General features: G+C 41.8%; 1 protein-coding gene and 1 long non-coding RNA gene across 2 annotated transcripts; both read left to right on the top strand.

Annotated features, from left to right (window-relative positions):
• Positions 1–1,363: 1,363 nt before the first annotated feature.
• LOC141807872 (uncharacterized) lies at positions 1,364–4,369 on the top strand. The gene is made up of 2 exons (XR_012599871.1): positions 1,364–1,568; positions 3,602–4,369. It is a non-coding gene; the product is annotated as an uncharacterized LOC141807872 (long non-coding RNA).
• A 6,342-nt stretch (positions 4,370–10,711) lies between these two features.
• On the top strand, positions 10,712–12,708 carry bhlhe22 (basic helix-loop-helix family, member e22). The gene has a single exon (XM_074692942.1). It carries the CDS (start codon positions 10,982–10,984, stop codon positions 11,786–11,788), a length of 807 nt encoding a protein of 268 aa, XP_074549043.1. The 5' UTR covers positions 10,712–10,981; the 3' UTR covers positions 11,789–12,708.
• The last annotated feature ends 2,692 nt before the right edge of the window (positions 12,709–15,400 follow it).

Genomic DNA, 15,400 nt, shown 5'->3' on the forward strand with positions numbered 1-15,400 from the left:
TTCATTGTAAGGCTCTGGGAAAGGGGGCTTTAGGAACGGAGACCCCGACCACTGACCCACACACACATCCCAGAGCCCTGCCATTCATGTGCGCACCGCTGCATGTCGCCCCGCAGCTCCCATTGTTTCAGAGGGAACAATGGCACCCCCCTTCTCCACCTCTCTGCAGCTTTCAAACTTCCCTCCACATGTAGCCTGATGCAAACCCCCTGATGCAGACTTTCCCCTCTAACCCTTTAATAAGGAATCAAACGTGTTGACAAAACGTTAAAGCTGTAAATGCTATCTTCACCCGGGTTGCATCACGCACAATTGTTGCATCATTGCACAGAGTGGGATTCTTACAGCCGTCAAAAGGCTAACACTGTAACAGAGTGAAACACAAAAACAGCCAACAGAGTGAAACTGTGGAAGGGGAGGATGAGGATGAGATGACAAGAGGCGAAGACACTGTGAATAACTCCAACAGGATATTTGTGAAGCTGGAATCAGGTCTGTATTAATAGGCTGGAGGTATAAGCAGGCATTAGCAGGCCTGTGTGTTCCAGGGTGAGTGAGGTTACTCAAGTGACATCATGCATGGGGCCCTGCTTTCGATTGGATCTTTGCCTGGGAGTCAATCACGGCAGGAAGTGAAGGGGATACAAACGAGCAGTGCAGGACTGCCACTTACTTTAATCAATTACTGCCTCAGTGCAGCCAAGAAAACTAAAGTTCCTCTGCCTTTTTTTAAAGAGGAGAAAGATTCAATACGTATGAAAAGTGTGCAAACAGAAGCACGGAAAACTGTTTTACCAAGAGAGTAAATTATAAGCTTTACATGTGTGTTGTCTCAGAAAAAAAGCACAGAAACACGTCTGTTTTTCTGTACTTTTCAATCCAGGGGCCTGATGTGTAAAAGTGCAACGCACTAATGGACCTCTCAAGACAAACGGCATTAAACGTGATTAATTGTGGCCGGCACAGCGACGATCCGATTGCACACACTCCTAATATGGAGTGTGGATTTTCTGCATATAGAAGCTCCAGCGGGCCTTAAGTGAAATGCTACACAGCACAATGAAAGAGCAGTTAACACAGTGCACATGAAAATGTAAAAGATAAAAACAAATACTAACATTAAGCTGTGGGAATAGAGGACTTTCCAGAACGCGCACAGGATATATTTGTGTCAGTGAACGAGCGCGCATTTGTATGCATAAAAGCGTGTGTACGCGCGTGCGTGTGAGGAGGGGGGGCGAGAGAGAGAGGGAGAGATTTTATTGTAATGCACAGAACGACCTGCCCTCTTTTGAAAAAAAGGCGAGAAAGCGCAGCCATGCTTTGCAGAGGCTCCAGCGTCGCTCTCATTGGTAGCAGCAGCTTCTCGCAAAGCGGACTCTGCCCGTCCGCCGCTTCACACCGACGGGAAAAAACCGGGAATACAAGTGACCACAGTGCCTCCGTGATGAAAACATGTGCAGTAAGGTGATGACGCTGAAATGAAGAGTTAAAAACAGTAGAACACGGATAAATCTTAGCAGTGCACCGTGTGCTGGGATCCACCATATGGCGTGGAGCAGATCCTGGTGAGTATCCTTTCACTGCGTTCACTTTAAAGCTCGATTCTTTGATCCATTATTGATCAAATGGATGTGAAATCTCACGTCAAGCGGTGGTAGAATATACTTTTGAATCGATCAAAGCAGGATTTGGGTTATTTTGAGAGATGTTAGTCCTGCACTCCTCCTTCTGCACGTTGCACTTGCCATTGTTATTGCGGGCTTTAGGGAATAAACCAGTTTTGGTTAGGTTTTAAAAAACAGGATATTAAACATCCCGCGGGTTGGACGGAGCGTTTAATGTCGACAGTTGCATAATCAATATGAAGCATGAAAAAAAGGACGGTGCATTTCTGAGCCTCATCGTTTGTTCACTGCGCCGTGCTTAAGGACAATAGGGGTCGTCTTCCTGTGGTGGTCAGATAGCGAAGGATAAGAAACATGATGATGTGCTGTTGATGATGATGGAGCTCAAAATTACAGCTGATACGAGAGTGGAGTGGTTTGCAGATGATGGGGACGTTCCGTCTAAAATGGCGTTCCCTTTGTTTCTGCATCCCTCTCCTCTCTGTAACAGCGAGTGGGTAATGCTGTGCTATTACCATATCTACGAGCCTGCACCTTTTCTTGTATACTACATCCATTCTGCAGGTCCTCACGCGGCAGATTCAGAAATTTAAAGGTAAAACAGGAGCTGTCAGGTGGAGAGGGGGTCTCCTGTGTAGTGGGCTTAGAGGCTCTGACAGGATCAGACCTGAGAGCAGGTGGAAGACTCTAATTATGACAGGGCAGCACTGACTTTCAATCAATCGCAGCAGATTTTTGCTTACATTAGTCTATTTGGTCTCTGTATCCTGCATCACTACATATGACTTTGGACTATAACTGCACTGATATCATTGTCAGCCTTCAAACAATCATTTATATTAACATGTATCTTACATGTTTAAAACGTGCTTCACGTAACATGTCATTAACATAAAACAGTCTATAGGTTCAATCACGGTGACAACAATCCAGCTGCAGCTCGTCGCATGAAGCTTTTTTTTTTTTCTGAAGCAACCTGCACTCACTTCAAACAGCATCCGTCCATCATCCCTCAGTTTGTGCGCGCGCATGTCATAGTCCAAGAGTGTGAGCGTGAGTGTGTGTGAGTGTACACGTGTGTTCTCATTTTTTTTGACTAGTGCAATGTTGCATAACCGTTCACAGCCAATGCTAGATTTGGGGGCTTCACAATTTGCGGGGCCATTGTTGGCATTTCCTCTGCCGGCCCGTTCACACACACACACACACACACACACACACACACACACACACACACACACACACACACACACACACACACACACACACATACACACACACGAGCGCGCGAAGACTTTTCTAACCAACTGCATAACTATTACCACGTATCAGCAATGAAGGCGAATAATACACCGAATGGGAAGTCGCCAATTTCCCTCCTAGTTTCAAGGACACAGGGCAGTCATGAGGAGGACGCTCGGTAATATAGAGGAACATCTGTTTGCCCGGTGACGTCAGCACCCCCTCCTCTCCCTCCCCCCTCCTCCCCTCCTCATCCCAATCCTCTTGTGCTGAAGGCAGATGCCTCATTTGTTTGGCTGGAGCTCCATTAATCCCAAAGTCAGAGGAAAAGACCGGACGGAGAGAGATCAGTCCCATTTAGGCGGTGTCGGTGGTGCGCTCGCGCTGCGCAGCTCAGGGCTCGTGTTGTTCCGGTCAGGAGCGCGTGCGGGGACGCCTATAACGCTGTGTTCGGGACACCCGCAGTTACCAAGGCTCTTCAGCTGCCCTGTGTGTGCATTTGCGGCAGTTTTAATGTGTGACACGAAAGTAGAAGTTGCAGGCTCGTTTGTGTGTGTGTCGAGAGAAAAAAAATGCGTGACAAGGAAAATCAATATTCGGACGTGGACAGTGACTTTTTCTGTTTTATGGACGCCTACTGATTTTTAAAGAGGTCAATGTGGAATATGAGATTCTGTCATCTGCAATTCTGTTTGAAGTTAATGACGCATTTTGTTTTTTCTTCTCTGTAGGTGCACTGTGGGATATTGGAGGACTTTTAAGCATTCTGCAGTTTTGGATCAAGCTGTCGATGGAAAAAAAAAATCCCACGGAGTCTTTTTTTGTACAGTATGAGTCTCTCTGGACGGATAAGCATTTTGTACGCAAACTAGCCCAGCGCTAGTCAACCTGCGGTTAAGTCACATAAGCTAACCTCCATAGTGAATGATTTTTTCTTTCCACATTAAAAAGGTAGGCCTGCACAACAACCGGGAGAGGATCTGATCTCTTTGGACACGTGTGGGAATCTTTGGATTCTTTTATGTTTCCTTTTTTTGGCCAAACATGACATCCTGATGCAGGTTTTGTTACACGACAAAGGCCTCAAATCTAAAAATACACATGTTACATTAGATTTGTAAAGTCAAGTTGCGTTTACAGAGTACGACGTTTGTTCCTGTTTCCTACAGCAGAATGAATGCACACTTGAGAGCAAATACACACCTACACACACCGACACATACACACTCAGACGAACGGATTGTGTCTCTCCGTGTTCACAGCGGACCTTGATTTAATGTCTTACAATTAAGGCACGCGGTGAATGCCAAGAGATGATCCTTCTTACGTCGGATGTCTGCACATTACCACATCTTCACATCTTTTACTGAGGTTTTTTTTACAACTGCATTTTCCTCTTTCACACACTGCAGGGTTGTTTTAAACTGTGGTACTGTATTCATGTCCTGCACCCCCTCCCCCTTCCTCTTCTCCTTCAACAATAAAGTGGATACACACAAGGGTCTCACGCTGTTTTTTAATGTTGACTTCCATGTGATGGCTGCTGTGTGTTTCGCAAAGTGTGAGAGTGTAACGTGTCAGGGAGCTGTCCATCCATCCATCCATCCACACTCTCACACACGTACAGGCTTGCCGAGAGCGCTGTCCACCTTCTGTGGTGCTGAAATCTGCGCACCACCGAGCAGCCTTTTGTTTCCTTCTCCTGTCGGTGAGCGAGCGGAGATGTTCTCAGCTGTTTAACTGTAGTGCAGGAATGCAGCCCGGAGCCGGTGACGTATGAAGTAAACGAACCGAGAAAGCACACTTACAGCTGCACGGACGTTTAAAAAACATGAAACAGTCATAATTTTTCTGCAGTTGTCAGAGAGAGCAGTTTGATGGTAGACCATCCTTTTCTAATATAAAGTTGGAAAAATCAGCAACGCGATGTGACTGTACTGTTAATGCGTTTGTGAAGTCTCTTCTAAATATAACGCACATAAACATCACATCTTAAGTTTTACACCACAGTATGACAATCTGCATCGCATTTACCGTCGGCAGTTTCCAGGAAAATCTCCTCAATTCGTTGTGGGAGCATGTGAACATATTGTTCTAGCGACATAATGTTTTCTCGCTCCACCTCTGAGAGGTATAACTTGTTAAAATGGCTGTTTTTCCACAGTGAGTGTTCTATTTTCTCCATCCCGCAATAACCTAAACCAGGCCTTGCATGACAGGGATATTAAACCTTGATTTATTTGATCTGCATATTAATTTTCATTCGCACGGTGTTAGTGTGAATGTAAATGAGGAGGAGGGCTGAGCAGCTCTGCAGTTATGAACTCAAATGTCCGATTAAATCGCCATCAAGAGGTTTGGAAACAAAACATTGAACAGAACTGATGAATACAGCTTAGCAGCAGAAAGAGTCTTAAGGCATTTGATGAAATAACATCCTCCTGTTTTAGTCTGCCGCCTAGCGGTGCATTAACACACAGCACTGCTGAGTGTTACACCACGGTGATAGCCAAGGTTTTCGTGGATATGAGAGCTCTGCGATTAAAAGCAGCAGAAATCGTGTTGAATTTCGTACACTTTTCACTTTCAGAAACATGCTAAATAGACATTTACTAGAATTTTTTGTGACTGAAATTGTGTTTTTTATATCTCTCACAGAGAAAAAAAATCAGGTTTCAATTTTGCAGATTTGACAGCATATATCTGATAACTCGTGGTTGAAATATGCAGGGCTTGATTTACATATATATTTGTTAGGCATGATTTTCCTTGTCTTGTTATGATAAAAATAATGAGAAGTGAAAATTAGCAATCAGATTGAGTGATGAAACAGATAATAAGATATAAAATAAAATGAAATACTAAGAGGTAGCCATAGTCCTCAAGAGGCAATCCAACACAGAGAGCAGCATCAGTACATTCACTTTGGGTATGATCAACTGTTACCGTGTGTGTAATGATGTTTGGAAATTAAAAAGGGGTGTTGACACCAACTTACACTGCAACTTTTAAATAACTATTAGATAAACAGAGCAGCCTTAAAGCCATGTTATGAATAAGTTACACTGGTGGGTGTAAATGTCGTTCATCACGCAGCAGAATTTAATTTTCATATCAGGTCTGTGCAGCCTGAGAGTCTGGCTTCCGCTGATAACCAAAATCTTCAAAGTTGAAGGAAATCCACCGAGCTGCTGTAAAGAATGTTCAACTGCTCCCGTTTCCCATCAGCACCTCCACCAGCAGGCGAGCTAACCATTACAGGTCATGGACTGCCCTCCAGTGGTAGAAAAATGAAAAAGCACTGACTAAAATGTTTCAGACATTCTTCAACCCATGATTTTTAATACATTCAATACTTGAGATATTTGGATTTTCTTTTAAGGTGAGAAACTACCAATTATATGGTTTCAGACTTCTAGACTGAGCTACGTTTTGGTGGAGATTATGCAGACTAACAATCCTCAGACTTAAAATAGAAATCATGTAGCTCATTTAAGTACAAAAAATAGTATGACATGGTTTAGACACTTTGTGTGTCTGATCTAGCTTTTTGTTCTGGTCTAAATTGCTGCTTGCTCTCTACTCTTCCACAGTTTAGCTTTCAGTGGTCGCTCCATTATCAAAGTGCTGACAGACTGTGGCTGTAATGGCTGTGGCAGCGTCCTGGCCCATCTTGTCTCATTAGCGGGACCTGATTGGCCATGAAGGTGTTCTCTTGCTGTCTCAGGATAAAGTGACTGTCGCTGCCACTCGTTAGATCATAACTCCTCAACTGCTCTGCCCCTGATGGCCTCTCATGGAGCCTCAACTGAGAGGGCAAATGTGTGCTAATTGAAATATGCTGGTAAAAAAGGGGCACGAGGCTGACCTTGGAGGTGTTAAGCAAGTGTTGGTCAAATACATTTGTGATGTTGCTGCAAAGAAGTTCTGTGATGTGAACATTCAGTCCTTTTTATGTACAACATAATGACCCTACAATGATAAAAACAAACTTCTGGATATAAATAATTTAAGACAACTACTTAAGTTACAATTTCAATGCCTTTGGTGTGTATACTTGAAATTAAGATTAAATCAATAAATGTTAGATATCAACTAATTGGAAAACAATATGGCTGCATCTTTCAAGATGAGCTCCAAGACACGGCTTCAACATTTTCTGATTAATATCATTCAATCTAAAGACATTTGATTATCTATATATCCACTATATGCTTAATTTAGATGGTTAGACGGAAATAAGAAAACAGCCTCAGTTGTGAGATTGAGGATAAATAATATCTTGTTAGAAATGATTTTTTTGTTTTATTTAGAGACTTTTTCACAACTGTTAACAAAGATTTTTACCTGACTACACAGAAACTCTTTTTTATTTTCCATAACAAAAGCGAGCAACTTAGTATCATTTTCTCCTCCTTGAAGAAAGAACTTTATCTATTATCTGCTTTGGTTGACAGTTATTTGGTGAGGTACTATGTATAACAAACAGGTTGCTACAGCAGGAAGTAACTCCAGCAGGGAGATACAGGAACCAATATAATGTTGCTGTTGTGAAGAACCAGTTATCAGAGCCGTGTCTGTGATTATGGATTAATTACAGACACCATTATGGAATAATTCACAAAGAGATTGTCCTGTTATTGATTAACCAGAATTTTGGGAAATTTCAAAGTTGTAAACTTTCATGGGACTTTTTGGAAATTAACTGCATTTACCTGGTTAGACACATGCAAAAATATTAAATATTTTCTCTTGTTATAGGCAGACATGCATGCAAACATTTCTAATGCAATATGTTTAAATCAAGTTGATACGAAAAGAAACCTTTAAAATTTCCACAAATTCCAAAATTTCCCCTTTTTTTTTTTAAATAAATCATTTAAGTTGATTGTGACAAAACCCTGGAAATTTCCAATATTCCCAAGCTAAAATTCCTGGGGACATTTTTCACCCCTTTGTGACCCTGACCAGTGCTGAATATTTTATTATGTAGTCAGGCTTCTCATTGCAGGTTGTTGTACCTGTTTAATTTGTGTTACCGTTTTACTTGTGAGGGGTTAATAAGGATGAGGTTATAAACCTTTGTGCAAACAGAACAAAAACTGAGTTTATATTGATGCTGAAATTTGATGATTTTGTACAGGATGGCATGTCATGTCAACACAGATTGTGTAAAACATGGAAGTAATCTCAGTGATGTTACTTACTGATCTTAGAAGAGGATTTATGCAGCCAAAAGATGGCATTTACAAATATAAAATATAACAAATCCTAACTTAGCATAACACTCAGTCAACCTAAATGATGTAAATGTTTGTCCACCTGTCAATCAACTATAATCAACACACCTGTCAGTCACGCCCCGATCTGAGCAAGTCAGTGCAAAACTCCTCATATCATGTTAGGTTGAGAAATTTCAAAGGCCAGGTTTTAAATAAACGTAGACTGTTATTAAAGATCTTCTTGATGTACTGAGCCACATACAACTCTAGGATTTAGGGTTTGTACCCAGGAAATTTAAAGTGTGAGAGTCAGGTCCACATGTGAGGAACCAATATCATGTTCAGACCTTGCTTGTGTGTGTGACCATTTTTACTGCAGCTTGACAAAACCTCAGCTTCACTGAGACTGCAGAGACTATGTGTGTCACATGGATCATCTCACAGCCAAAAAATATTACACCTATCATCAAAATATTATTATTGAACTGCGCCATTCGGAGCATCTCAGTTTTGTTTCAAGGTCACATAGATTAGATTAGAATAGAATAGAGTAGAATAGAATAGAATAGAATAGAATAGAATAGAATAGAATAGACTTTATTTATCTCCAATGGGAAATTCAGGAGTTGGGTGTTGACACTTTTAGTAAACGGGTAAGATAGAATGGACAGGCATCAGGATGGTAAATGTAATTTAGGATACCGCAGAAGAAATATAATAATCAGTGACTGAGAGTCAGAGTAATTAACTAAACATAAAGTACATCATCTCATTACCTGCATCCTGACAATTTGTTGGATCCTGCATATGATCCATCAACTGTGCCACATGAAATGTTTTATTTTGAGTTTTGTTCTTTGATACTGAAAAGCCAAATCGCTGCTGTGTCAGTTATGGAAAAGTCATTTAACATTTAGATATCTCATATTTCTCTTCCCTCTCATTCTTTTTCTTCATCTTCACATTATCAAAGCATGCACATGAATTCTAAACAAAGGCTCTTCTTCTCTTTTCTTTGGCAAACGTTATCTTCTTCAGTGTGTGACATACTGGAGGAGGCTGAGCAGACTTTTCTTCACAGCTCTGATCTAACAACACAATATGTATCTGCCAGGATGCCATCTCTGAGGGTGAAAAAATCCACACCACATTCAACTGCGGATTGAATATATAGGGTCATTTGCAATCACAGCTGAAGGTACCTTCAGAGTGGGCAGCACACATGCCATGGTAACCAGCCATGGTTACTTGGACGCGGAGGGAGGTTTTTGTGTGTCCTTAATGCTCTGTAGCTCATATCTACGAATGGCTGCCAGGGGAGAGACATTACTGAAATGTTGTTTTTGTGTGTGTGTGTGTGTGTGTGTGTGTGTGTGTGTGTGTGTGTGTGTGTGTGTCTGAGATTTCTGAGGAGGAATGCAATGTTCTCTCTGAGCAAGACTCAGCCACATTGTACTTTTGGGTTCCTTTGGCTGCAGTGAAGATACCTGAGGAGTTTAGTTAAGACCTGTGTGGAATGGAAAAGAGCTCAGGTGAAAACTGAGGACATGTCGGCACCACGGACAGCTCCACTACCTCAAGACACATGGCAATGGCTGCTAAGAAATCTAATGAACAGATCTGTTGGGGTTACTTTTGAATGAGTATGAGATTACAAGTCATACATAATCCCTGCAACTCATCTAATATACTATCAGAAACTTTCTTTGCACCTTATTAAAGGTTGGAAGGCTTTTTTTTAAAGTGTCCAGCAACTGTCTTGGGTTGTTTGTTACTTAAAACAACACATTTGTACACGCCTGGTTTATTTTCTTTGACACAATCCAAAAAAAATGTAATTCTACTTTTATTGACCTTATCTAAAACTATAAATGCTTTTTTTCTTTTTGATGCTAAGAGCGGAGATTTCAATTGTGCATGTATTACACCACAGAGTCCAGTAGATGGCAGTGTGAGCACAAGTAAATGATGTCTGGATGACCACTCTTGATTTGAAAGACTGAGATATTCTATAACAATGAACATCGAAGTTCATGTTCTTTCTGGAGAACATTTCACATCACAGAGATTGAAGCATGTATGGGAGATAAGACAGAGAAACAAGAGACAAGAGAAAGGAGCTGGTGCTTTGAAAGTGAAGAAACGTCACCAACTCGAGGCAGTAGCCACATTTCTCAAGTTATTAACACTCTCTGTCTGCTTTTAGAAGATGGATAGATTTGAAAAGAGCAATAATCAAGAAAGAGTTCTTCAAAACAAATTATATCTGTGTCAAAAGGAAGTGTGTTGACAAAAAGAAATACCATCTTTAAACACTAAATAAGAGATGAACTGATGGTAAACACTCATCACATTTACTTTTTTGCCTTGAAACAAAGTGGGGAATGTCAAGGAAAAACCACTCACTCTTCTGTTATATCAGAACTGAAGGACTCCCTAAAACTCAGTTTGGAGGAGTCTTTTACGCACGCTCAGAGGGGGAGACAGCGCGCACGCGGTATTGTTTGTCATCGTTTAAGGGCCATTAATTAAAACGTTAACCTGATTGGGTGGAGAGAGAGGAGGAGAGGGTGTCTCTATCCCAATAGGCGAATCCCTTTTAATAACCCGCCTCGAGATAATGATGTAAAAAGACTCGGGCGTCTCGTGCGTAACGAGGATGATCGCGGAGATCCGGTGAAGGTGAATCAGAGACAAGGAAGAAAGAGAGAGAGAGAGGCAGGAGAGAGCAGCACTTATTAGTCTCCTCCTAGTCTCCACACCTCAGCTGACAAGTCAGGCCAGCCTGCAACTTCAGAGTGACACACAACTAAACTCTTTACGGACAAACACAGGGAGAGAAGTCACAGACGCGCGCAAAGAGTTTCCAGAAGCGGAATCCACGCGGCTATGGACAGAAGGATGAACTTGAACGGAGGAGGAGCGGACATTTTTCACAAAACTCTCAGCGCGGTGTCCACCAAAAAGATGGACCCTTTCAGGTCGTCGGCCGGCATTGAACTCCCAGCCAGGGACCGCCAGTCGCCCATCAGCTGCTTTGACCAGGCCGACCAGGACCCGATCCAGCCGGGAGGACTGGCAGGAGGTAGAGGGGGACCGCTCGGTCTGCCCACCGGATCTTTGTGCGTCAACTTCGGCGAGAGCGCCAACATGACCTCCATGGCCGAGAGCAGCGGCGGAGAGCAGAGTCCTGACGATGACAGCGACGGCAGGTGCGACATGGTGCTACTGCCCGACGGGCGGACGGTGCCCGCGGGAAAAGGCGAAGGAGGTAAGAAAACCAAAGAGCAGAAAATACTGAGGCTAAACATCAATGCCAGAGAGAGGCGGCGGATGCACGATCTGAACGACGCGCTGGATGAGCTCAGAGCGGTCATTCCTTACGCGCACAGCCCGTCGGTGCGGAAACTCTCCAAAATCGCCACTTTGCTGCTCGCCAAAAACTACATCCTCATGCAGGCACAGGCGCTGGAAGAAATGAGACGGCTGGTGGCATATCTAAACCAAGGCCAGGCAATCTCTGCTGCCTCCATACCGGCCACCACTGCCCTCGCTGCTCCCGGCCTGGGCGCGTACGAGCAGCCGCCCGGATACCCCTTCCCCACCGGGGTGACCGCGTCCTCCTGCCCCGACAAATGTGCCCTGTTCAACAACGCCAGCTCCAGCCTCTGCAAACAGTGCACTGACAAGCCTTAACTGCGGCTCACACGGACTAACAAAGAAGCACAGGAGGGAAGAGACACCACTTTTAAGAACACTTTTGGAGAACCTGCGAGGCTGCTGTTGTCCAAGTCAGTAGGCTAGAGACAAAGAAGTAAAGCCGATGAATACTTTTATAATATTTACTAAATGCATTCAAACGCGCTTTTTTGTTCAAACAATACTTGATTGTGTACATAAATCATCCTTAAAGTGCTGGTATGAATGACAGAAGACCAAACAGAAGTGCAGTAGGCCTGTGAGTGACAGAGTTGTTGATCACTTGCTCTGTTTGGATCCTTTCTTTGGAGATTTTGGTGACCTGACAACCTGCGACTTTTCACCTTCCATCCTCACTTTCTGCTGCTTCTACCTTTATTTATTTCTTCGCAATCTGTCTTTCATTTACTTAAGAGAAACTTTGCTGTACTCACTGGTGAAAGGCCTGTTTTAAATGAACTTTTCGACTGAGCACATGGAATGTCAGAAGTTAAATAAAACAGATGATTAAATCAGACCGGTCTTAAAGTGCGAATCCATACTTTCGTTGGAAGTTACGCACAGGGATTTGAAGTCACTTATTTGGGAAATGTGGCACAATTTCAGAAAAAAAAATAGACTTTAGATCAAAGTTTATCAGCTGATTAGATGTCTTTTGTAATTTATGAATTAGGGTATTTATGTCGACTATTTCGCTTGCATTGCACATTGTGGTATTTTTCTCAGTTGCTGTATCTTTTGCGTTTTTTCTGCTCTCATGAAATGATCGAGGTCTCCAGATAAATCGCGTTGTCAGGTCAAGCTGTGGATTATTTGTAGATACTTTAGTTATTATATGAGCAAAGAGGGCCATTTGTATGTATTTCAGTGTTGAAAAAAGCTTTATTAAAATATTTTGAACAACAGAAACACTCTGGTTTTTCATCTGGTGTGACATTCAGGGGAATCTAAGTCGAGTGATTTTAACTCAATTTTGTTTTAGTTGAAAAAAATAATCTACTGTATTTTCATCTATTTTGCATTTGGAGTGTTTGAAGCGCTCTACATAAAATGAGACTTTCATTGTCTTAGTTTCGGAGGGTGATTTACCGCACATCTAATCCTAGCCAAATAAGAAAATGCTCTCTTTTTCTTGCTCCATCTCTACCGCTAACTTTTCTCTTCTTGGTCCCGTTTTGGATGAATTTCGCCACAAGGGTGAAAAAAAAATGTTTGTGCTCTTATAAGAAAAAAAACACAAACAAACTCAAGCGACTATTATTGTGATTATTGTGATTATTAAAACAATTAGCATGACGCTGTGTTATATTATGTTAATTCGAAAACAAGTGTGCATGAAAACTGTCGACTGTAATACCTGGCTCCACGTAATGAAACACATCGTTAAGGCAATTAGAGCTCCAGAATGTGATTAAGGAATGTAATTACGACGCTGCTCATTGCCGTAATTTGGTGTCTTTAATCACAACGCAGCCATCAGCTGCAGTCCATCCACGCGCCCTTTGTCCTCCTCCTGTCTCTGTCCACGCAAAAACATGCAGACTGTAAAACTATGTTGAGACATCTCGATGATGGAAGCAGAGACTTCTTGTGAACACCGATGTGAAATTTTAGACAGGAGGAAGTTTTGAATCAGGGATGAGATTTCAGGCCAGGAGCTGCTCACACTGTTTCTTATCATACACTAAGCTCATATAACTACACTAAGACAGCACTTAAACAGAGGTATAGGCCAGAAAAACTTTGACTCATCAAAGGTGACTTCAGTGCATCATGTTGAGTTCAGCACCATGGACAGGGGCAACAGATGTTAACATAAAGCTACAATGAACTGTTACTTTTAGCTGAAGTATTTCACATACTTTTAAATTTTTATTCACTGGTTTGAATCCTTGGAGTGTGTAGTTAAAATTAAAACTTTTATAACAACAAATTTGAAGTTATGTGGCAAAAGTTCTCTTCTAAATTTAACTCTGGGGATAACCTCAGGGATCTGAATAATGCTTTAAAAAGCAGATAATAAAATCTTCTAGAGGCAGAGGATTATTTTGTCTTATATTAAAAAAATTGCAAATCATTTAGCTCAAAAGTGGAAAGGTGTCCGTCAATAAAAACTCCATAAATTAGACCAATTTGCAAAATATTGCAATATATTTTGAGAACTAAAAAGATATTTGCGGTATTAAATCACTTCAAATTTTAAAGAAGCTCGTGCTTATTTCTTCCGTTGATTTAAAAAAAAATGTTATCTCTGTTTTCTCATGAACAAGAATGGTTTATGTTTATTTCTCCAGCAACTTAGCTTTGTGTAAGTATGACAAGTACCCCCCAACATCAGTGTCATTACAGTGTCCTGTTTAATCCCATCACACTCCTGAATGCTTCGAATCTTCACAGAGCAGCTCTTAATCAAAACTGGGAATAATCAGGAAACGTCAGAGCAGCTCTGGGCTGAAAATCCTGTCAATTGCTCACAATGCGTCCATCTAGACTTCAAGTCGTTTTTTTTTCTTCAGAAACATGTTCACTTGTGTCACCTGTACTGTTGGTTAGCTGAGATGTCAGAATGAGCATTAATTATGCAACATGCATTAATGCACAAATGACTGGAGCATTTAACCCATACTAATATTCACATTAGTCCAGAAGAGGAGATTCCCCAGGGGAGAGACAGAGCCATATGCGTGTGGAAAACAGGACACAGCATCCAAAGCAAGCAGACCATCGCATTAAAAAAAAATCTGTTTATAGTCAAAGAAAAATCTACACCCAGCCAGAGAGTGAACATGACCAGCTAAAGCAACACATGAGTTAAAGAAAAAGACTTTCGAATTTTTATTCTTCCAAACGCGGGGACGGTTGGAGTCACTTCAACAAGCTGGTGAAATGTCACAGGCACACAACAGTCTTTGAAATGTTTTGTTAGTGTGGGTCCAGACAGTGATGAAGCACTCTGAGGTCTGATAGAGAGGAAAAGCAGGAGACCCGAGTCCTCTTTTAGTGTCCACCAACAACAGCCAGCAGTCATAATAGGCAACATGGCTTTTATTCATGAGTCTAATAAAGCTGAATCTGTCTTTAAGGCGTTTACAGCAAGACTCAGGGCTCATGAATAAAAGTGGAAGATAAAAAACAGCCTCTTTTCATAAACCATAAAATGTCCAATTTACCATATCAAGGGCCAGCAGGGCGTCTATTCATAACGTGGATGTGATGTATGCTAAGGATGATAAACATGAAAGTCAAAATATACATAAGAGTGTTGAATTGAAATGTCCTCCTCATATCAGTAAGAGGCCAAACTGTGGCGATGGATCCGTCCATGCTGTGTCATACACTGTGTGAGTAGAGATATATGTGCTGCACCGGCTCAGGCTCCAAATCAACTGCTGGGAGGTAATTCACTTTTGTCAGGCGACTGATAGCACTGCATAATGTTGTCTTTGTGTTGTGCACACAAAACGCAGGCCAATAAAACCAAACAACTAAAGCACTCAAACCGGTTCTATATACTCAGAGCACTTTTTAAGACTTTTTCTGTATCTGAAGTTATAAAGGAGCAGTTGTGTTAACAGTTCGTCTCCAGGTGGAACTGGTTCCTGTTTTTAT

Source organism: Halichoeres trimaculatus, unplaced genomic scaffold (assembly GCF_033239565.1).
Source record: "Halichoeres trimaculatus isolate MK-OKI-2021-1 unplaced genomic scaffold, fHalTri1.1 fHalTri1_scaffold_18, whole genome shotgun sequence".
Taxonomy (NCBI): Eukaryota; Metazoa; Chordata; class Actinopteri; order Labriformes; family Labridae; genus Halichoeres; species Halichoeres trimaculatus.

Excerpts from the sequence above, each read along its gene's own strand:
- bhlhe22 (XM_074692942.1), top strand. The coding sequence starts at position 10,982 with ATGGACAGAAGGATGAACTTGAACGGAGGAGGAGCGGACATTTTTCAC.